Genomic DNA, 25,139 nt, shown 5'->3' on the forward strand with positions numbered 1-25,139 from the left:
ATTGCGGCGACTTTTCGGTTCTTCTATAATTATACGATAACGATGACACGAATGTTGTTGAATTTGCTTTCAAAGTCGTTGCTTTTCGTCGGTTGAAATATTCCGTCATAAACACGGATGATTGAGTAATTTTATTAGCCATAACACAATCTTCTAATATTTATAGATTTTCATTCCCATGAGGATCATAATCGGTAGATTGTGTAGGGAGAGAGACGAGTAGTGTAAAGTCTATAATACCTTATTGAGCAGACCAATCGAGCAAAGTAAAAGACATTATTCATGCCTCATTATAAGGAGACAAGTATTGTAAAGGGTGTTCTCCGTATCATTTTTTTAAAATGAAATGTAACACACAAACATTTTTTTTTTGTTTAATTTGGTTGCGTATGGCTTGAAATTTAATGTTTTATAACAAATTTAGTCAAATGTAAACCGCGGCTACGTTTTGCAATACCCATTTCATCGGTCTAATTTAAGCCATTTTTTCGAGATGGACTCTGGGAATAATAATAAGTTGTATGCTGGTTGTCGGTGTAGACGGTAGACTTAACGTAACATCACACTGATGAAAATAAATTTGTATATAGAAAGAAAATTTTTGTACAATCAACGAACGTTTCGACGTTTTCTGCAACGAAGCATTTTCGTGCATTGTAAATAGTTGATTTCGTTCATTTCACGATCTAAAAACATGGCGACTTGATAGACAAAACTTTTCGCGATTTTAAATATTTAGTGTAGGTATATTGCATGAAATTCATCGTAGAAAATGAAACGATTTTTCGTGATTGAAAAGAAATGTTTCGTTATTTTACCAAATGTTTGTATATATCACGAATATTTTGTTCATCGAGCAAAATTTTCGGATATTTTTTCATCCGATCTTAAAGGATCGATGTTTGACAACATCGATTTTTTATATGAAAGAGCTCGATCTGACAAAATCGATTTTATTTCAATGTTTTCAGTACTATTGAGTACTCGAATGATTGTGATATTTTTTTTTCGTGACATTCACGGAAAATGTTCACGAAAGCTACATGCACTCTCGTAGAAACTTTTTTTTATTAATATTGTGGGGATTCTTTAGCAAAAGGGATCGAAGGCCAGTTTTCGATTTTCCTTAGTGATATCAGTACGAAGAAATTTTTTCATATCTGCCACCGCGAAAACGATCCATATTGTTTAGTTCTAGCCCCAGTTCGTTCCAGTCTTGTTCTTTTTCTATTCGAGATTTTATGTTGCTTTATCTTTTGCTGGTTTGTTTTCTGTAGGAATAATGTCTGAATGAACTGTATTCTAGATCTTCACTCAGAACTGTACTCCCCAGATCGCATATTTTTTTCCCGTTTTCTATGAGATTTCCTATCTTTATGGGATTGATATGCGATCATGGGCAGTGTACTACTCATGTTTTTATACTTCCTTAGGACTTACTGGGCATAACCAATAGTGATCATAACTATAAATAAATCGCGCGCGGAAGTGATTGCTTAGAATCAGTATTCTATTATTGGCTTAGAATCGGCATTATGTTATACTAATACTACGGAAATAACTCAGCTTCCATTTCTGTTTTCATTTTATTTTTGCAGTCTAATGTTAATAAAAGCCCCATTTACTACGAAACCATTACACATGTGCAATTCCAACTATCTACAAGAATAGTACCTGACACAAGAAAAAACTAAGCCGCTCACAAATACCGCTTCTATAAGATTCCGTATTTTATACAAACGATCGCCGGGTAAAATCAGCACCAACACGATAGAAACCACGAAAAATTCGTCTCGTGATAGAAAAGTGAACGTTACCGATTTATTAAAATATAAGCAATACCCCTCATAGTTGGGTATCCGGATTTCAAATTGCTTATTTGGCAATTCGTATTAATACAACAAAGTCGGTTCCGACAGCATGAAGTAACAAGTTACTTTACGCTAGTCCGGTCATGCCGTAGACTCAGGCGATTCACATTTCTAATGCCAAAAGATCCTGACTCCCGCGGTAGCAAACAACGTCGCCGGTAAATTTCAAACTTGCTCAATGCTCATATGACCATTTCCCCTTTTAAACTTTTTTCCTTCAACTCCTAGCTCTCCCTTTGAGTACTATGGCTCTTAATATTGAAAAATATACTTCATTTTCCAATCCCTTGCTAATTGTATGTAGTTAAAAACATAAAAAAGGAAAATTGACTAACTCTTAGTCGGTAATAAAAAAGAAAAAAAGCAACAAATGATAAATTTCTCAATTTCTCGGCAGCTGGCTGACCAGAGCAATTATTACATGATAACGCTATTGGCACACTTAATAACAATTCTCTCCTTCCCGTGATACGTGTGAAGAAGCAGAGGATTCCTCGGTCTCTAGCAGCGACATGTATCGGACTAATATTCCTTCCTTTCTCAGAAGATCTGAATTCGGACGTTGGTATTGATCAGCATGCAGGGATTAATATAGATTGCACAATGTGTAGCATCATGTTATTCCCAAGCATGTTGTTTAATATTTTGCAATCTCAATTGGTTCTGGACAATAACGGAGTAGCAATCCCGGGCGATCTCTTATGCTTATGCTATTGTGGGGATTCGTGATTGGCGCCAAGCAAATTTCTTGGGTTCATTACGAATCTAATTCGTTAATATCGACAATTTGCTGTAAACATCTTTCGTAGTGATAATAATTTTGCCAGATCTATCTATTTAATATAAAAAAATCGATGTTGTCAAAGATCAGTCCTAGATTGGATGAAAAAATATACGAAAACTTTATTCGATAAACGAAAATGAAATCGTACGACTAACGAAATATTCGTGATATATACAAAATTTTGATAAAGTAACGAAGCATTTCGGTTCAATCACGAAAAATAGTTTCGTTTGCGTTCTAATTTCGTGTAATGTACACTAAATACTTAAAATCCCAAAAATTTGCGTTTCGATCGCGAACAATTGTTTCATTTTCTACGATGAATTTTGTTCAATGCACACTAAATAGGGTAGACGAGCCCATATTAATCTCATTAGTCAGTATATCACATTATTTCGATTGTAACTCGGCTTACAGTGATTGGATTGCGCTTTAATAGTTATCAGCATGCTTGCTTCGTTCTTAAGAAGCAGTAACATCAGAAATCTGAAGAAGAGATGCTTATTTTTATTTTTTATTTTTCAGCATTCCACCAAGACGCTCAAAGAAAAACTATTATCAGAAATCTGGTTTGGAAAATGTAAAATACTTGCGTTTGAGCGAAGTGAAAAGTCGGGCACAACGCACCCTTATTCATCCTACCATTGGACCTAACGCGTTGAATCGAGAGAGAGAGAGAGAGAGAGAGAGAGAGAGAGTAGACACTGCTCTAACTAATATATTCAAATGGGTGGGATAAATACAGGAGCTAAAATAAATTAGGGTACAGTAACCCCATTTAAAATCACGAAAATTTTAGTTCATCAAGTAGCCATATATTTAGTTTACGAAATAAAAGCATCGAACCTATTTTAGCAGATTTACGAATAAACTCGTTCAGCGATATGATTTTTTGTGCATCATTATTTTGGGAATTCTTCAAAAAAAAACGGTCATATTACGAAAGATGCTCGTAAATATTAAGAAGACTTTCGTGTATTTTATCAAACAATTCGTTTGATTAATGAAACAAACTCGTAATAAGCCTACGAAAGTCGTTTTGGAGATTTTGCGAAAAACTCACAATGAAAATAAAAATGTTTCCATGATTCGTCACATGTACAAAAAATTCGTTTATTTTGCGAAAATTTTCTGTGCGAAACCTATTCTCCAGGGTACATATGTACATACATGGATGCATGCATACATATGAAGACTTTTTTTTCATTAGATCCAATCAATGAGAGCCCTCTTTTTTCGCTTTCTCTTTCGATTATTACCGCGAAACCATAAAACTTTTTAAACATTTATCAGTATGTTTCGAAAGACCAAGGTTTTTACTAGCTTATTATGCATACAGTTGACGGGAAATCAGAAAGGTGACCGGGCATTTCGCGGAAGAGAAAGTAAACAAAGAGGCTCTCTTTTGCAGATTGGACCTATTAAAAAGAAGTATATGGATATATACTTATAACTTCAAATATGGATATATGACCGTGATATAATCGAAACATTACTGTATAGTCAACGCAATATTTAAGAAATCAATACAGAATAAATAGAAGCATCAATTGTTTAATCTGAATTGTTTCTACTATTTAAAAGTTTCATGATATTCAATTTCAAGTAATAACAGTTGTTTTTTCTCGAAATGTGCTAAATGACGGTTGTTATAAGATAGCACAACAATGACGATTCTTGAATACGAAACAGCACGGGGTTGAAAATAGTGCATCCGTAGATCTGGAACTTCTTCGAAAATGGCAACTATACCCGAATTTATGTAACGTAACAGACTTTTTAAACTCTAAAATAACAAAACATGCACATTTTATAACGAAATTTTTGAATAATTAAAATCAAAAGTATGCAATTTATGAATTTTTGGGGAAATTATCTAAATAAAAAGTAACAGTCTGAATTTTGCTCGATATACTGAGCAAATAATAAGAGTATGCAAAATGAATCAGACAATAACGGTGGCTTGTCATACTCACATTTTCCATAGGGTGTAGTGAAAATTTCAAAGAAAACAAGAAGCGTCTTCTGTAACACTAAAGTATCCGTGACCGGCACTAATCGTCTTACTAAGCTATGGATGTTATATACTGCAAGGTAGACGAAATTATATATAATTTAAAAGGCGTGACTTTGTTGCACATCCAATTCAATCAAACTAACCGAGCACATGTCTGTGAGTTTAAAATAAATTCCCTGCAGCTGAACTAGAAGGCATGCCAGAGCATCAATCTTGAGGCATGAGAATCGTTTTGGGGTAGACACCCAGCGCATAGGGTTAGAAATTTTTCTAACCCGAAAAAAGAGGTGCCATTTTCGATCCAATATTCGTACCGTTGCTAATCAAGCATTCGGTTGTTGTTCCTGTTCTCTCAGATTCAAAGATATTTTTTTTCATAATATTCCATAATGCTTCGCGTTATGGACGGCTTTAATTAAATAAACATACTCGGAGTCTAATTAATGTAATGATGTCAAACTGGAAGCCGAGAAAATTTTACTAAGACTAGATTTCAGTTTCAATTTCATGTAACCGGTATAAATAAGGATTTTTTCAATCATATATTCCCAATATTTTATACTAATTTTTATACTATTTCGCATACAAGAATAATAAGCAAATTCGGAATGTTTTTTTACGAAGCGATTATTTTAATCAAATATACTAGATTTAACATAATATTATAGGGGTATGGGGTAACTGGCCAACGCTCGAACGGACGATACCGACCTGCAGTTGATAAAATTAAACCACGATGATAGCACGTCGCGAAATGTCAGTGAAAATAGTAGATACTATCTCTGAAACATTCAGCACTCCCTCAGGCGTACCCCAAGCAAGCCACCTTGACCCTCTCTTATCTTCTTAAAGTGTTCAAAGTTTTCCTACGCGGATGACTTCAAATTATACTTCAGAATTTATAGCCATAGTGATGCTCCATTTCTGCAACAACAGCTTGATATTATAGCTAATTGGCGTCAACTAAAGAGAATGGTGCTAAACTCCAAAAAAATCCAGCAAGAATCACTTGCATTAATGTAAGGATTACTATAAAGGGGCATCTTCAAAGCCGAAAAAATACAACGAAATTCCCAAGGTGCTTCTAATTCGAAAGAATTACATTGCAAAATTTATGCACAAACTAAGAAAGTGCTGTTGACATATATCAAAGTAAAGAATCAATTTGAGACGAAAAACCTGTATTAAAGATCTTGGTGTCATGTTTGATAGAAAATTGATGATCATATTTCATATATTATAACTAAATTAATTATGGAAGCTGAGTTTCGGCTTCGTTACATCAGAATTCGACCTTAACCTAGTGACAGGACTAAGCTAGCGCCGGATTGCTCCACAAACGGAGGCACAAATTGCATTCCTGAGCAAGCCCCCAGTCAAGCGTGATGTCCCGCAAAAAAATGAGTTCATTTTTAAGCTGATGAGAACTAGTGAAATCGAAACATTTAGTTTGGTTTAGCAATTTGTGATTCGACTTCGTCTCATTAGAATCCGACACTAACTTAGTGACAGGAGTAAACTAGCGCCGGATTGCGGCTAGCTCCAAAAACGGAGACACTAATTGTGTTCCTAAGCAAACCAATGGTCCTTTTCTCCTAGTCCTCATTTTCTTGCGGGACATCATGCTTGAATTGGGAGTTTTCTCAGGAACTTAATAACTGACTCCATTTTGGAGCTAGCGTTAATCCGGCGCTAGCTTAGTCCTGTCACTAAGTTAGCGTCGGATTCTGATGAGACGAAGTCGAAACCCAAATTCCATAGTTAATTCGGTTTTGTTTATTTAATTCCCCTGTACATTGAATATGAGGTTCGCCTGAAACGATGATTTTTTCGTAGCTAATTGCAAAAAGAGTACCAAACCACAGATAACAGACGTTTAGGCTAGAACAAAATTTCTTCAAAAACCCGTGTAAACTTTCAAATTGATAAACGTTGGAAGGCCGTGTTTCTCTATTGCCATCTGCGCAACTGTTTGCTACACGTGTTTGACAGCTGCACTCTAACTACATAGTATCGATCACTGCGCCATCTACAAACGTTTGCCAAACGTGTTTCAGACGTCTGATTTATTCGGAATTCCAGTAGCGGGTATCTACACACGATTCAAATCGAGCCTAAAAGTCTGTTATCTGTGGCCAAACGGTCTTTCTTGATTGAAAAATCTAGAAACGTTGCTCAAGCGTATATTTTAGGCCTGATAAAATTGTAAAGAAAACTAAATAAATTAAAAAGAATAAAATCAACAAAAAATGAAAAAAATCCAAAAACACCCTTTATATTGTTTCGCAATTTACAAAACATTATTTCGTTAGTTAGTTATATGTTAAAACAAATGAATATTCCCCATTCGCATACATAGTAACAGGCACCATAGTACATTAAGTCTCAAGTTTCCCCCACTGTCTGCTAGTAGTTGGGACACGGATGGGTTAAGTATGCAGGGAATTCGTGCCATCGATCGTGCTTAAATCGTGTAAACACGGCGTGATCGACAATCGCGGGTAATTCCGGCGCGGTCGCCATAATACTGTGTGATTGGCGCTAGTGACTGTGTTTGAAATCGTCATTCATGGGGTTGTTAAGTCCACTGACAGACGAGTCGGATTTGTGACATATGTAGGTATGTAGATATAGATCCACAAACGATACATTCGTTTCACACGAGGTGAAGTGTTCGGCAAATCAACCGTCTGAAAAATTTCGTGAACCATCAGCACTTTGTGGGTGCTGCGTGTTAACTAGAATTAGAGCAGTTGTTAATTTGTTAGAGTAGTAGTGAAAGAATGACGAATTACAAATTTAAATAAACTTGAAAGCAAATGACATGAATTATTATGTCATACAAATCAATGTATGATGTATGCGTTACACACGAAAAAATGCAACAAAAGTTAAATTTAATTTATAAAATGTCCCAACACAAAGTGACGTAACGATAGGGCAAATCATTCCTTTTTTTTGTTCTGCTAGATCTACCTACGATCATTGGTAACTACGCTTATAGATAGCACACCTATAAGTATATACTTAGGGTATGGGATATTATATCAAACCGAGCTGGTGCTTATCTGTTTTCTGTTGAGAAATCCCAGGGCACCGATAGGTTGCGCGAGAGCGAACCCACCGTAGCAGGTTCAGTGATTCATGGTCAAAAGTCCAGATGACGACATACGTGCAGTAGGAAAAAAGTGAGAAAAAAATGGCTCAGAAACCTTACAACGGCCCTACGTTCATTTAAGGTTCAAGTTACCTTTTTTAAGCATGTGTTAGAATTGAACGCTTGGTAGTGTGCGTAGGAAAATTTGTGTTCAGCTTTGCCACTGGATTATCCATATAAACCTTTTTAAAACTCTAAAAGAAGAATATCAGTCGATTTATTAGATCATCACGATTCAATTCATGCAAAATACCTGCTGGAAAAACCATCGGCTTAGCTGGATGGTGCTTTTGAAAAAGTGACTGTGGTTTTTTCATTGCGCAGTTGTGTTGCGTACCCCCGCTCGGTGTGGTAGTGTGACAAAAAATCACAGCCACTTTTTCAAAAGCACCATCCAGCTAAGCCGATGGTTTTTTCAGCAGGTATTTTGCATGAATTGAATCCTGATGATCTAATAAATCGACTGATATTCTTCTTTTAGAGTTTTGAAAAGGTTTAAATGGATAATCTGGTGGCAAAGCTGAACACAATTTTTCTTACGCATACTACCAAGCCTTGAGGTAACTTGAGCCTTAATCGGAATGTAATTAGCACGAGACGAGGCGACATAGCATCACCGTCTCGACGCGCCGACGACTACGACAACGACACCGTACATATATGTACATAGTATGCAGCAAATCAGACGGAGCCAAATTTTGATCACGGCCAGACTTGGCGTTTCGGTCGTTTGCATGTCGCAGAGTGATGTCGACGTCGTATCGTATGCAGTTGCATTTCGCCCTACTGAACTTCGGTGCTGTTTGTAAACATGTGTTTGATTTGTTTGTCCGCATGTATAGGTGCTCTCAGAGAACTGTGCAGAGAATAATGAGCACTGAAACAAGCGAGCTCGCCAAAGGAAACGCATGGTGGTTTTCGATTTGAATCTATTAATAGCGTTAACTCTACTGGCTCTGTCTAGTCTAGCTTCACGGTGGTCAAATAGTGGCCGATTGTAGCAAAACATGGATGGGCGATACCAAGAAAATGCATTTTTATCTTGCATTTTACAGTGCCTTCCAACAGAATTGACACATTAGAAAATGTGTGTGAGTAAGCGCAAAGAGTGTTTTTCATTTAAGTTTGGTAAAAATTTATAAAATTGGCTTCCCATTGTTGTAAATATTGCAGTTTGTGGCACCGAATTATTGTGTTGTTTATTGTCGAGCAAAGATTTAGCTTTTAGATAACTGGCCGTAGTTACACGTCGCGATTGGCGTAATAAATTCAATGAACCAACAATAATAAAAGGAAAACAAATCATCACCACTGTGGATATTACACTGATGCAACATGTGTTATTTTATAAAATGAGTAATGTCGATGTCAGTCACGACAAAGCTGTTCTACGATTGAATGAAAGAATGCTTGTCCGACACTTGTTATTTCTACGCGGGTACTGCATCCAACAGAAAATCACGGCAAAGTACTTATGTTAGTATAGATATAAGGATAGAAGAGAAAACATAACTAATACTACAGTTCACACTACCGAATTAAAACATGTTATAATAATTTGCAGCAAGAAAAATGCCATCAAAATAGTGTTAAAACACTTTTAACACGAAGTATAACTTCAATTCAAATAGTACAACAATAACAGTATTTTTTTTTTTGAATTGAAAGATCAATCATGCTTTGTAAGTATGTCTTGCATTTACCCAAGCCATAATTCATTGTGTACAAAATATTGTTTGACGGCATCACGTGATACAGGCCAGATTCGATTATCCGTAGGGTGCTGAAAAATTTCACTTTGGATAATCGAACATTCCAGATAATCGAATCAACACAAATGTTTTTTTCTTCATGAAATATATACGTATATACGTATCTAAAGTACGTGCATCAATGCTTGACTTACGGAACTTTTTTATCAAACCTTTTTAATAAGTGAAACGACCCAAGTAGAACATGTAACAAGCAACGACTACGATTAGTTGCATAAGCATAAGTTTTTACACGTGCAATTTTTTGGCTGCTAAACTAGCTCAATAATTGTTGCCTTATACCTTTATATGACGAATTATGTTGCTGAAACTGCTAGTCAACAACCCGTGTTGCTTGGGGAATATCGATCATTTTATATTCTATAAAAAAGTTATATAGCCAACTTACTTTATTTTTAAGTATTGTGTTCGATTAAATTGTATCAATATACTTCTGTCTAATAATCAGAACGCATAAAACTAAATTCTCTGCGTGAAACTTCAGTCAACTTAATGCTGGTTTCGGTAAATTCAGACAGAAATAACAAGTGAACTTAAGATTACGCAGCACTAGTTTGATACAACAATATAACTTTCGGAATCTTCTAAGTGAAGCAACACGCTATATTCCACTGAGAAGCCCAAAAATTGTTTCAAAATCATCCAACACAGTTCCAATAATGGACGCCTGCTGAACGGTCTGCTGGGCGTCGCCCAACGTTGGTCCAACGAAGAAGCACATTGGACGATTTAGAAAAAATAATTTCTTAGGAGGATGAATTTTGCACACGTTACAAGTAATAAAAATGCACAACTTTTTAGGGTACGACACGACACCAAGGAGCGTGCGTTATTCAGCATCATCATCGTCATCATGCGCTCTAGAGGTTTACCGAGCAAATCTGAAACTAGCTGAATCTTGGTTTTTGAAAATTTTTGGCTTTAAATATGTTTGTTCAAACGCATTGAGTGATTTAGTTTGTTATTCATCGTCGCACAGTAAACTTTTTTCTCTTACTTGCTTAGTGAAAACATCATTCAGGATCGTAGCCGAGTCGCTTAAGGTTCAACTGAGAACGCTTCAATAAGCGGCCATGTTGAAAAACGAAAAAAGCAGCTATTTCTCACACTGTTGTAAATAACTCAAAATGAATCAGTGATACTCTACCTATAGCCCGAGTACATTGATTAATTTTCATGAAGATTGCCCAACGGTGTGAGAAAAAACTGCATTTAATTAGCGAAAACGATAACTCAAAACCTAATCAACGAATTTACTTGATTTTTTATGAGGATGCCCAATATGTGTAGCCTGTCGATGAACCACAGAGAACTGAATAAAAAAATTTCTCCCTATTATTTAGAAGAAAAATGAGCTAATTTTTCAATAAAATATGAGATTTTTTGGTTTTCATGAAGCCATTTTCCGAAACTCGAACTTTTTTGATTTTTTGTTGTTCATCGACTAACTGCTAGTCTAATCTTTACAAAACTTATTGAATGTCTCGTATCAGACAATTGTATAGAGAATTATCGTGTTCGCCCTGGTGCTTCTCGACTTGGAAATGGTTGGACTTCTACTCTTCGAACGCTCGTATGTGTGGCTCTGCGTGACTGAATATTTTTTGTACACAATAAATCTATAAAGCGATCCTAACATTACACAAAAGATCTATGCATTCTTGCATTGCCTTCAAAATCGTAAAACAAAATAACTTTCGTTTTGAGCACTTTACACCAGACGCACCCCTTAAGGGTGTTAAGAATTCTTAAAGTAAATAAAAAGTTTCGATTTTTCAAACTGATGCGATAATAGACCAACTTCGAACGTTCGGGTTTTATGTCATACATTAGATAGTCCCAATCAATATGAAACAAAAATGTTCAGATTTTGTCAGTCTTCAATACATAATGAAGTTGGCAAAATCGGTCCTTGTCCGGTCTGAAAATATCTAAATCATCGCATCGAATTCAAAAATATATGCCAAATAAGTAACATTTTTGTATTTCAACGAAGTTTTTTATTACTTTTTAGAAAATGTTTCTTCTTTCAGAAACTGTAGTTGGTATCAAATAATAAATTATAGATGTGTAATGTAGCTTGAGAAAAAATAATGTGCGGATAATCGAAACAATTTTTTCGGATGGTTGGACTACGAATAATGGAGTTACGGATAATCGCGTCTACAGATAATCGAGACTATGGATAATCGAATAAGGCGGGTACCTTGTCTGAAAATTGGTCGCATCCATAAGAAGCAATCAATTCCAAACCGGACGTTTCGAAACTCGCAAAAATATAACTAGTCATGAATGATATTATTATACAAACAGTTAAATGTTTGGATTTAATACCTCACTGTCGCCAATTTGGTATTAGTTTGAATACGAATTTGAATGCCTAAGCTCGACCCTCATTAACAGAAGACAAAGATTAAACCCGCACGATATTAAGCCTGTTCTAATTACCTTGCCACTTCTAGTTTTCCGATCTGTTTACTTATCATTCTTGCTCTCACTTGAGTACTATGGCTCTAATTTTCATAGCTTTCCCCACCCAGTAATCTCTAGCTAATTGAATGTCGTTAAAATGTAAAAAAGAAAATGTGACTAACATAGTTGAAATAAAAAAGGAAAAAAGAAAAAGGAACTGATAGGAATCCATCGGCAGCGGTGGCTATAGCCGCTGTAGACACAGCCATTTCCTTACACAATGTAGCAAACTCGCTACGACTGTAAGCACAGTGACAATAGTCTAATAAAAATCTATCCCGGCATTCGAAAGGCAAACAGAGATGAACAGCAGCAATCAACATTAAGATTGATGCTTATCGTCGACAGGTTTTCAATGGTGATCTTGCGTGGCATAATTTTTGTCGGTTGTCACGGTAAAGATGGACACATGTTTGTGAACTCGTAGTTATACTGCCTAAGCTCGACCCTCATTAACAGAAGACAAAGATTAAGCCCGCACGATATTAAGCCTGTTCTAATGACCCTGCCATTTCTAGTTTTCCGATCTGTTTACTTCACATCCTTGCTCTCACTTGAGTACTATGGCTCTAATTTTCATAACTTTCCCTACCCAGTAATCTCTAGCTAATTGAATGTCGTTATAATGTAAAAAATTTGAATATATCGTCTAACTGGCAGTAAGTTAGTGTCAGTTACTGACGAGTGGAATACGAAACATAGAAAATAATGTATTTTTTGTAAAATGGTTAAAAGACTAGTGGGTGTTGTGATTAATGTGTTCGAGTGACACGACACGAAGGTTTCAACTGCAGGAACTTCATATTCAACAAATAGCGAAAATTTAAGCTGGTTTATATCAGTGACGGAGTCGCAACCAAGCGTGATCGCACAGGCTCAACCGCAAATATGCGTAATACCAGACATGTCTTGTTTATTTAAAAAAAATCTTGAATAAATTTTAGGTAACTTTTTCAGACCAATATAACATATAAAATGTGATATGGTGAGAACGCCTGACACTCCCAGAGCCGTAGTGTGCGGTTGGCCAGGTTGGCCCCCACCGAGGTTGCCAACCTTAGTGGGGCGCTAAAATCTTTATCTGCTTTATAAAATAATTGAGGTTAAGTCATAAAATAAGTCAGGATAGGAGCATCATTCGCAGGTACACACAGAATTATTGTTTGAAAGTTGAACTGGCAAAAAAGCCAAAGCAGACAGCAAAAAGGCGCAAACTGAGACTCTACCAAAGGTGCCAGAAGCCTACGCTACGGTCCTATCAGTCCTGAATAAACAACGAACAAGACAAAGACTTCAAATTTCAACAAAAATAGTAAAAAGTATTGAAAACTTTTTCCGATCGTTTTCTCAGTTTCATAGAAACAAGTGGTACGCCGGTTCCCAACCTAGATCCAACCAATCCTGCACTAAGTTGAATCTGGTTGGAATGTCACATGAGATTTTTGGTGTTCCTGGAAGCGTTGGAAACACTTTATTTCTTCTGAATTGTCTAAGACCAGGTGTTGTTTGCTTCGGATTTGTGGCAGAGCTTTTTTCTTGCTGGTATATTTAGCGATCTTCCAAGAGAGAGAAAAAAAAATTCTTACAAAGGCTCATTTGCATGCTAAGTTCGAATCGATGACTACACCATCGATCTCAACTTTGTGAGCGGGCATGTAAACGCGTCAGTTCTTTATGGAAGTCTTGTTGCCTTAAACTTTGTTTGCTTTAAACAAAATATCACAATTCTGAATTTATCTAGGCGAACTGGCATCTGGCACAGCTGAATATTTCTGCGTCTTGCGTACATCCCATTTAGGATCATTTGGGTCAATTCAGGAGAGTTTATTTCTGCATGGACCTAGAGCCAGACGCAAAGTTAAAACTGAAGAATAGGAAGGAAGAGATAGAAATCATGGTGAATATAATTTGAAAGACAAGTTTGAATTTGATAGTAAAGGAATGAAGTGGTCATCTATCTTCACGCGATATATGGCTGGGTGCAACATATTTTATTAGAACCTGGAACGTAGAATATGTGAAAAACTTAATCAGCAATAGAATTTAAAAGCATCTTTGTTTCTTTTGGTTGTGCAAAAAGTTGGGTGGGTGCTGTCTGGAATATTACAAATCTAATCATATGCACCGTAATCAACAATCCACCAATCAATTCAAAGTTCCAAAAATTGTTATCTCAGTATACTTGATATACGGGAGAGTGCCAATATTTATGGTCTTCTTGAAATTACATATCGGACACGCCTCAAATGCATTGGTACCTCGAAAAAAGTCCCAATGCAGAAATTGAGCGCAATCGAAAAACAATGTCATGAAGTGTCGAGATCTGGTGTAATATTGAAAAAATGTCTTTATGGAACAAATAAAAGTTTTGAATTGAGATGAGACTTAAGTTTGGAAATGGAGTTTTTTTTGAATGCCAAATGTTTTAAAAATCAATGAAATGACAAAATCTAGTATCAATTCGAAAAAACAAATTGTTTTGATTTTTACTTGAAAATCTCAGTTTAAAAATTAACAAACATCTAGCGTCAACTGATTTCATAGATGTACAGTAAATGATTTGTGGCTGGAATTCACATGAAATGAAGGAACAGTCAAATATGAATTAAGTAGGGAGTTAGTGTGCTATTTCCATGTACACAAATTATTATTTGAAGGTCGAACTGAAAAAGAAAGTCAAAGTAAACACCAAATTGGCGCACAACTAAAACTGCGCAAAGGGCGTCAGAAGACCACGCTACGGCTCTGGGAACACCGTATTGAATTGTACTACCGGTAGATTGTGCAAACAATTGTGTAAATGATTTTTTTCTTGAAGTAAAACTATCCAATAGAAAAACCATAACTGGGCTTAGTTAGATACGTCGTTAATCGTGCTGCAGTCCACCACCATCTACGACACCATCACAGAATACATGTCTGCCAACTGTCTCGACTGTAGCCGGATTAAATCACTTCGAAATTTTTATCACGCCAATAAACAATGCAGTCAGCAAAGACGTACTCTAGCACGAATAACGACGACCATAAAAAATAGAGCTGACTTTGCTAAACCCAGCGAGGATTTTGCTATTGGATAGGAATGTTTACTTACAAAAGAAAATATCCGTTGCGGTTTGATTTCGATGACCCGAAAGATGTTACACAGTGCAATCACTCATATTCCATAATAAATAAACTGAGTAAAAAGTGTTTTAAATTTTCCTTTCTACCCAAAACTATACATACTTATTCTACACAACGTCATATTGATTTGTCGAACGAACGATCTAGCTTTGGAATTCCAAGAAGATCCGTCCGAAAATCTTTAAAATCGTGACCGACCATCTTATATTCCGATGAAACTTTACAGGTTTTTTATAAGGTCATAGGCGTTTCTACGTGCATTATTTTCAATTTGTCTTGTTCGGTTACTCTATTTCATACAGCAAAACTATCTTCACGAAAAAAATATACACTGAAAAAAATGTTGTGGCCAAGGCCATTATGCTTAATTTTTTAAAGGCAAATGCACTGGAAGATGCGGATTTTCGTAGTCAATTTAAAAATATGGGCAAGTGAAATTTGATCAAGGTGGCATTAACGTCACATTTGCATACAAGGGCAGTATGGTTTTGCTTGATGCAAGATTTACAACTGAAGGCACTACAAATTAGTATCATTAACTGCTATTTGTGTATTTTGAACAATTGGTTTTGAAATGATGGATAGATAATGCAGTCGAGTCGAGCAGATAAAAATATTGTACAGTGCAATTCGATAGTATTACCTGAATGGATAGATTCGAATATTCGAGCCGTCGATGAATTTGAAAACAAATATTCATGCGGTCTTTTCCAGGTTTTCAGCTGAATATAATTGTAGCTAGTACAATGACCTATTCGTCCTAATAACTTATTCAGCATACTCGCCCATGATCAATTCGGCCTAATGATAGGTTCGGCCAAAAATCTTTCGGTTTAATGACTCATTCGACCTAATGGCATTCAGCCTAATGGCATTCAGCCTAAAGGCATTCAGCCGAACGACATTCGGCGTAAATGCTTCCGATCTAATTACCCAGCACCGTTTCAGGGTTTACAAATATAACTGCACTGGTTACACTTGATGAACGTATTTTTGTATTGAATTTTCTATTAATTAACAAATAAATTAAAGAATTATTCGTCTAGTATTTCGAAATTCGTTTGTGGCAGTATCGCACCAAAAACTTTTTTCGGAATAAAATGGTCATGCATTGCCAGACCTAAGCAGCTGTGTGATTTAATTAAACACACCCTACTATCTATGCAGTCTTTTCGCAAATTGATTCACCAACCGGAGGTAAATATCAGCAGCAAGTTCGCGCCTCCACATACCAGTCCTACATGTAGTTATATCGTACATAAGGCACTGACTGCGATATTACACAATGGGAAATTGCGTGGGATGACGTGCGAAACGCAAACTGCGAAAGTTTATTTTTGCACTGGCTAATGCGTCGTCCTACGGTGAACCTGCTAATTTGAATCGTTATTTTTCTTACGAGCCGTTAGTCGTATCATTCCTTGTACACTTCATTCTTAATCGAATAATAGACCGGTTACAAAGTGTTCTAGGGTATGCTTAGAAGTTAAATATTTGTATTAATTTTTGTATAAATATTTCTCCGTATATTTTAGGAATATCTGCTGGTGGTCTCACTGTGTGCACAAAAAACGATTCAATTACATCGCTAGGGAACAACAGTGCTTGCCGAGGAAGTGTCACGATCTTTTGAGGTTGCGTCGAAGACGCACTCAAATTTCCACCACATGGCAAAATTGGCACAGTGACATGACGAATTTTTCTTTCTTTCGTTTGTGTTTACGCAGTTCTTGGAGTGTCATTTGCATGTAGACAGACGGGTGTCTGATTCTATTTCTTATCGTGTTTGGTTGAAGTCTCTGTGCTGACCAGCTTTACTCGGTTTTCATGAGAATGGCTTCAGAAGGGCGGAAAAACATTTCAGTTACCCTACATTGAAGGGACGTGATATATGGAGTGAAACGAAAATATGATTGTGATTGCGTAATCGGCAAGGATACTGTTCGTAGAATTCGTAGTGAACCCTTTTTCCGGTATCGGCAGCTCCGTAAAGTTGAAACAAATACCCGCTCTCAATGGCTATAGTGAAATTTTGTATTTAATTTTTCTCGTTACGTCGATTACTAACAATGCTTTTCATCTGTTGTAAATAGGTTCACACTGATTACTGCGGACATTCAATTCAGTTATTTTCGCACAGCCGAAATTTTTTAACTGAGGGGCTTTTATTTACTGATTTGCAGCGATATGTTTTCCGAGTTTCAGCAAAACAATCGTCACTTCTACTGAGAACTCGGTAAAAGCTTATTTAGTCGAATGCTCGGTTGTGTAAAACTCGGTGAAAGCTGCGAAAAAAGCTAGGATTAGGTAGAACAAAATTAAGTGTGTAGTAGTTAGTCTCGTTTTGCGACATTTAAACAAAATATGAATGGTCCTATCGGGAGGAAAAAAAACCCGGCAACAAATATCCAAAAAAGGAATGTTAGCATCCCGAACAAACTTTTCTGAAACGCTTTCATTGTGAGATAAAGATAAACTTAGCGGATGTAAACAATACACTTTAAAGATAAATATAGCAAAATTATGTTCATTTCGGTCAAGTATGAAAACGGTAAGCAACTTTGAAAGTGTTGCAATAACTGCCGATTCATCGTTTAATAAAGGGTTAATTAGTAGTTAAACCCAATGAACCTCCCAGCTGGCCTTTTTGATGGTATATCTAAATCGCAGCTTAGAAACACGTGATTATATACTACCAAAAAGGTCACACCAAATGCACCATATCCGTACCCAACTGGAGGCGATATACATACATAGCCACAGAAATTGTCGATTTCTGTCAGCAATATATGTACCTGTTACGCATTGTACGACTCCGGAACATTATATATGATCAACTGCGATTCGTCGGTAAAGAAGACCTGATTATAGAAACAGTAATTAGATTCGGCGGCACATCAATGATCTACATCCTACAAAATAAGATACAATAAAGTTGGGTGAGGGGGAGGAAACAAATGGGTAGGTAATGTCAGAGACATAACCGAAGTGAAGTAGAATTCACTTAGGCTGTTAATTCGAATGCTACAATTTGTACTATCTTCTGCATAGTTGCATTAAAATCAGCTGTTTCGAAATTTGTTGTGATGTAATATGCCCCGTTGTTGTGATGTATTTTACCCCAGCACAGGTGCGTTTTGCCCCGCCTATTTTTCAAAGAGCAATTTATAACGATTTTGAAAAACTGAACATTTTTTTATGTTTCTGAATATTTTACAAAGCGATTGTGATTTCAGAGCAAAATGTTGGCTAAATGATATCATTAATTTGATTCTCCCAATTCTCGACAAATTACGGCATAAAAACCAAGCGTCAAAATTCTCATTGAATGCAAATCCAATTCCAATTCAAATTCTCATTGAAAGGAAATTCCGGACAAACTGTTACTGGCCGAACATAGTTCACAGCAGACAATGAAAGAGTAAATATTTCTCTTTTGTTTGCCACCTACATCTGTGATTGGCGAGTAACGGTTTGTCCGGAATTTCCAGTCAAAGTGAATTTTGATAGTTGGTTAAGTTTAAGTTATGATAAAATTTTCTTAGGGGTGTATTTGACCCCATCTACCTCTACATACGCTTGCAATACATTCACATAAATCACTTGCGATTGGTTTGTGTAAATGGAATCTTGGTCATACCTCGAAAATTTCAAACGTGCACCCGAAACACATGCGTGGCAAAATTCAAATGTTAGGTTTGTTCCACTGTTTCAAATGAGTAATTAACAACTCGGTTATTTTCAAGTGGATAGTACTACCTTTATTACCAACAATACCCACACCAATACCCAAATAAATGAATAAATAGTTAAGAGTCAGCAGAAGACCATTTGCGCGTAGAATATCAGCATTAAAGAGTTGAAGCGATTGCCCTATAAATAATTTGTTCAAACCTTCAGCAAGCAGATTTCTTAGTGTGAAGGACAATACTTTTAATGGAGCGTTTCACTAGTTGATCTGCGAAGTAAGTAAAATGAACAATGCGTCATTTAGCCGAACATAAAATAAACCGGTCTTAATGTGGATGATCTGGTTCTACGGATCGCTATAAAACTGTGTTTATAGCAGTATATATGTTGATGTGTAAAAAATTGTCCCAGTTTACCCCGAGTATTAAATCATCAGCAGAAACATACTATATCAGTATCCAATAAGCCAACATCCTCCTTCACACAACACTACAAACAAAGCTAATCAAATCGCCAAACGCACTACCGCTTGCCAGAACAAAATTAACCAAAGAGCACGCTCCAGTGTATACACCCACCGCAGTGAACTCTGGAGCGCACGCCGTGATGAATTTAGCTGAGCACGCCACACATCATTTAAAGAGCAAAAGAGCGGGTCTCTCGCACCCAACCACCCCTTCGTACGCGCACACTTGAAATCCGTTTATTGAACTCCGCAAAACGAGCATTCTGCTTTTTCTGTGATGTGTGCTGATCCTTGTAAGCATGAAACTGGCATGCCTGTGCATCAATGGATGTAATGATGCCTGGCGGCAGCCATTGAATATATTCCAACCGGGGTTTTAGCTGACATAAAACGTAGCAGCTACTACGAGGTCAGAAAGCAAACTGACGATTTTTTTCTTATGTGCCGTTTTTATACGTGGCGAAGTCCATTGGATAACAAAGGGGCAATGGCAATGTTTTGGCAATGCTCGCTGCTTGGTTGAATTGTACAGACCGATCAGCGCAGATAGTTACCACTTTTACAAAATCCATTATTTTCGTTATATATAGTAGACGTACATTTTACGGAATCAAATACAATATACGTGCACATATTGCCATATTTCATAATAATACCATATCTTCAAGCAGCGAAACGCTAATACGATATACATTCGCCATATATACAGTACTCATATTTAAATGCATGAGATGAGTCGTAAATAATTTAGTGAAGTGGGATGTTGGATATGTTAAGTCGTATCTAACTTTTTGAAATCGTTGTGATGCATATCGAAATTAAACATGGATTTTTGATGCCTAATGACTATTCCTACACATAAGAACGAATCTGATATGCACGACAATGACTTTATTAAGTTGTTATTTCGGCATTAATCGAAGTAAAATACAATCAAATGCGAACACATACACGATGTATAATCATTTGAACGTTTCTAATTATATGAATATAGCTCGCAGTACTATACGACCTACTCCGATTCAAAACGATTGAAATAATACATCAATGCGATTCTGAATCAAAGAGCGATATAAATCATGATTCTTGTAATATGCGATTACAAATCAATTACTATTATTTGTAGAAATTTGGTTTGATGGTTTGCTGGACTATTTATTTTATGAAAAATGGTTAAATTAGTTGAATGGTACATTTGAATGAATTGAAATACATATCATGCGCACATCTTTTGACTCAACAATATTACTTCCAAATCGATTGATTTGCAGTCCAAACTAGTATGTGGGAAATAAAATTATTTTTACGATTCTAATATAATCTAATGTATGTCCGGTAGCTAGATTTATTCGATCTGGTTCAGGAAGGCATCTTAGAGGTCAGTAATATGTTAGAACTAGTCCAGTAATTGTTCTATACGCTGAGAATCGGCTACGAAGTTTGTCGAAACGGAAGTTCAAGTACAACAACGAAATGTAGAGCCAATACTTTGCTTCCACTCCCCGTCGATTCAGGGGTGGGTGTCTGTTGTTTCTTGTCATGCTAATGTACAACTCAACCTTCTAATACTGGCACAAGGATTGACCGATAAGCCCAACCAATGAACAGACCGGAATCAATATTTACCGCACCACTGTTAACATGTGTGACACAGTTTTCGCAGTGTGACATTCTTCTGCGTATAATACCTTTTAGCTAGGTTCAGATAGTTATCGAAATGTGCTTTTGCATGGGTGATTAATAAAACAGCATTTAAATTAAGATATGTATCGAGAAAATATCTTAAACCTGCCTTCATGTTCATATGAAACTAGCTTCAAATACCACTGCATCAAATCACTTACTGGCGTGTGTTATTGTTAGTTTCATCAAGCAGATTTTCTGCCAACAGCTGGTTCAACTCCGGGAAGCCATATCTTTCGGTTGTATTCGAACGTTATTAATTTTGTTATTGTAGCGCTCGAACGCTTCATAAAGTTCGATTTTAATTCGGAACTGCGAAATATGTTCTATCCAAAGGCCAACTAGAGTTATGACTAATACGTCAATTTTGAATTCTCTATAGATTTACGATTATATTTGAACTGATCATTAATTTTGACACGAGTTAAAAGCTTGAAATGTACGTCTGTTTTGTGTTACTTTAATGACATTTTTGGTGGTATCCAATGGGGAAAACAGATGGAAATAGTGAGTTAGACGAAAGCAATTATCTCAGAAGCAGGACTCGAACCTATGACCTTTGGGATTCCGACCCAATGCACAAAACCTAATGCTATATCTAGGTTTTCGTTTAACTCACCATTTCGATCTGTTTTCCTCGTTAAATACCACCAAATACCAAAGTGTTGATTCTGATTAATCATTTCATCAAAATTTCGACGCTTGTTCCATCAGCTCTTCGATATTTTCCTTTTCTTCTGTTTGCTGAATTTGAAAACCCGTGAAAAAACTTATGATTGATTGATTAGTGTCTGGCGCCCCGCAATGTATTTGAATTTCCATATACAAATTTCGAACGCACTGCAGGACTCCGGGCCATTATTAATTGACCCCAAATTTCGCACAGTTGTTTAGAACCCCAAATGGAACCTAAAAATATTTTTTCTTGCCTCATGAAGGTGCACTTCCATACAACCGTGCAGTACCCGAGGGGGGTGCCCGATCAGAATGAAATAACAAGATTATAACAGAATTCAATTTTCGTAACATATTGTGTTATAAATTAGGTCTCGTTAGTAAATAACAGAAAATTATAACAAGTAACAACGCGAGATATAGTTTTGAAATCATTTCTGTTATGTGTATCTGATCGGGTGGGCATAGACTCGTTTGTAAATCAATTGTCTTGTACGCAGTTCATCTGAGTCCGGTTCACAACACCGACCCAACTACAATAACGGTGAACAAAGAGAATGCCATCTAAAATTTATTTTATTTATAAAGAGACAGCGGGGATCGGGGATTTCTTTCTAGAGACATTACCGTATTTTGCGAAGGGACAAAACATATGGAACTCTTAAACCGGATTTAACTCTGGCTACAGATCAAAAATAATAAAAGTAAAAAATAGATTAGCCATATCGGAACTTACCACCATCTATGACTTTTGGGAAATTAAAACGGTTTCCCTAAACACTTGTTTGCCGGCATTTGTCTCATCAAAGAACATTCCAAGCATTTACGAAACAGTTGGAGCTCAAACGACCAAATAGTGTAATTATATTTAATATATTCTGTGGTAAGGACAAACATAGAATGTGTCAACGTATAAATCATGAAAAACAGCTACAGCGACATTTATTATAAAGATGCTATAATGAAGAAAATCTTAATGGCCCCGCTTCATATAAATTTCAATTGAGTAATTAAGAGTACACCACCACGTCAATTGTACGGCACGTGTAATACTGGACCCTGTGAAACTCTATCGCTGTAGGTCGCGTTGCAGTTAATTTAAAAACCACGTCAATTAAAAGTTTCACTCGGTTTACCTATATCGTTCTCTTTCTCTTTGTTTTTCTGTACCCATATCTACCCATATCCAAACAGGACATAATGTGTCAATTAAAGACGTATCAAAGACAGACTGGGATTCCCAAGTTGGGAACGGAACCAAGGATCCCAACGGGAGTATCGGGCGAGGGACGTCCGAAACGGCAGAGACCGACTCATCAGGTGAGTTCTGAAAAAATAGAATCAAGCTGGATCGCATGCTTGATACCACCCACCCAAATCCTTGTCGGCATGTTTATATATTGTTGTGAACACTCTCGCTTGGTGAATTCTGTGGTCTCGAAAAACACTCTACTAAAAGCGACCTCTACCTGTATGTTTTCTCTACTGATGTTTATGTATTGCTATACTATCCTTTTTCCTACACCATATTTTATTTATGTTTCTCGTCATATTTTATTTTACAACAATTATATTTTAATTTCGCTGAATTTTTCGTAATTGGGAAAAATAAATTTCACTGGTTCTCGTCACTAACTTCACTCGGTGGAAATACTGGTTCTTTATGTTACTTCCAAATTCGTTTAAGCTTGATTATTTATAAGTTACAACAAACTAATTAAGTGAAATTTACATATAAATCCTTTCTGTCACAAACCTAACGAGCATCCTTACAAAATTTGTTAACTTCCTGTATTGTTGCGTTTATCAGTTTTCCTCTACAAATTACTTTCCAACGTACTGCTTATACAGTCGTGATTCGCTGGTTGGGCACAGCCTTGTCCAACTAACGAATTTGGATGTTGGCAGTATAAATGCATCTGTTCACATCCCTTAATATTGCCAGATTGATTGTCAAAGCAATTTTGACAAGTGATTTTGACGTTCAGATGCTTTTTAGTTGGACAATGGTCCAACTAGCGGAAGTTCAACTAAAAAGCGGTCCAGTTGAAAAGTGTCCAACCATCGAATCACGACTGTAATTGCATCGTACCACTGAAAATCCACAGCAAGGCAGGAAGTGAAAAAACTGTTGCCTAATTATTATTAGCACGAGAGTTTCAACCAGTTTCGTGTTAATAATTCTCGTGGCACTTTTAACACTTCCGTTTAATTGCTAATTAGTCACTTGTTTTTTTTCTGCACTGGGTAACAGTAAACCCCAAATGCTAGCCCGAACTCATTAAAATTGTTGTCAGTCATAGTAATAACAAACTTCATGGATTTTGATGCTATCCAAAAGTTGCTAGTCGCTGACAAGTGCTATCATTTTGCTGTACTAAATACTAATGTCGAAATTGTATTTCTCCCATTCCTCCCACTCTAGGGACCGGGGGGATGCGGGACTCGCTGGAGGGGACGGGCTCAGCGCAGAACGACCTTATTCACCTCAAGAGACGGGTGGGACTCTTCAGTGGGGTGGCTTTAATTGTCGGAACGATGATCGGTAAGTGGCATTACAAAATAAGGATACACAACACCGTCGTCGGTGCATCGATGGCTGTTGAAAGAAGAGCCCGCAACGTATTGTTTTAATTACAGTAGTGCTTTTTCATTCTTTTCACAGGGTCTGGAATATTTGTATCGCCATCTGGTTTACTAGTGAGAACTGGTTCCATTGGTGTGAGCTTTATTATATGGATGGCCTGTGGGTTGCTCTCATTGTTAGGTAAGTATTTTTATTATTATTCAGAAACAGCTGACTCCAATAGACCGCTAATACTTCAGGCACCAGTTGGCGTGCCGTTTGAATATTTCTCGACAAACATATGATTACGGCGTAAAAGCCAACTGTCAAAATTCTCTTTGGAACGGAAATTCCGAACAAACCGTTACTGTATGAACACAGTTCACATCAGTTAATAACATAGCATAGCATAGCATAGCAAAGCATAGCATAGTATAGCATAGCATAGCATAGCAAAAACGACCGCACTCATCATGGGTGGCTGATATAGTGAAATCTTTTTATACAATAGTATAGTTCACTGCACACCTGGCCATGTCCTTACGATCGCCAAAAGGAAGGAAATGTTAGTTGCATACCTGCTTAACCCATTATATCCTAGCGTATGAAATTTCATACGCAGAACTATCAATCGTTTAACGAGTATTTACTGCAGAATTTTGGCATCTAACTGCTTTATTATTGCACTAATGGGATCATTACACCTCATATTTCATTGTGAAACAAGACAAGTGCCATTTTCTATAATTTTGTTTACATTTTTGAACCGCGTATAGTTGGGGCAAATGGCGGCTGAAAAGTAAGCAATACATTTAATTGAATTTTATTGTTGGAATTCGTGCTAATAATTCCATTATGTG

At 36.6% G+C, this 25,139-nt stretch overlaps 1 protein-coding gene across 2 annotated transcripts in view; it reads left to right on the forward strand.

The window, feature by feature from the left end:
* LOC131684736 (b(0,+)-type amino acid transporter 1) overlaps positions 1–25,139 on the forward strand; it is a 164,100-nt gene that overhangs the window by 88,479 nt on the left and 50,482 nt on the right. For both annotated transcript variants that reach the window (XM_058967859.1, XM_058967858.1), the window contains exons 2-4: positions 22,908–23,033; positions 24,139–24,258; positions 24,379–24,480. In XM_058967859.1, the coding sequence (XP_058823842.1) occupies positions 22,908–23,033; positions 24,139–24,258; positions 24,379–24,480 (348 nt within the window). The remainder of the gene's footprint in view (positions 1–22,907; positions 23,034–24,138; positions 24,259–24,378; positions 24,481–25,139) is intronic.

The sequence above is a fragment of the Topomyia yanbarensis genome, chromosome 2 (assembly GCF_030247195.1).
Source record: "Topomyia yanbarensis strain Yona2022 chromosome 2, ASM3024719v1, whole genome shotgun sequence".
Classification (NCBI taxonomy): Eukaryota; Metazoa; Arthropoda; class Insecta; order Diptera; family Culicidae; genus Topomyia; species Topomyia yanbarensis.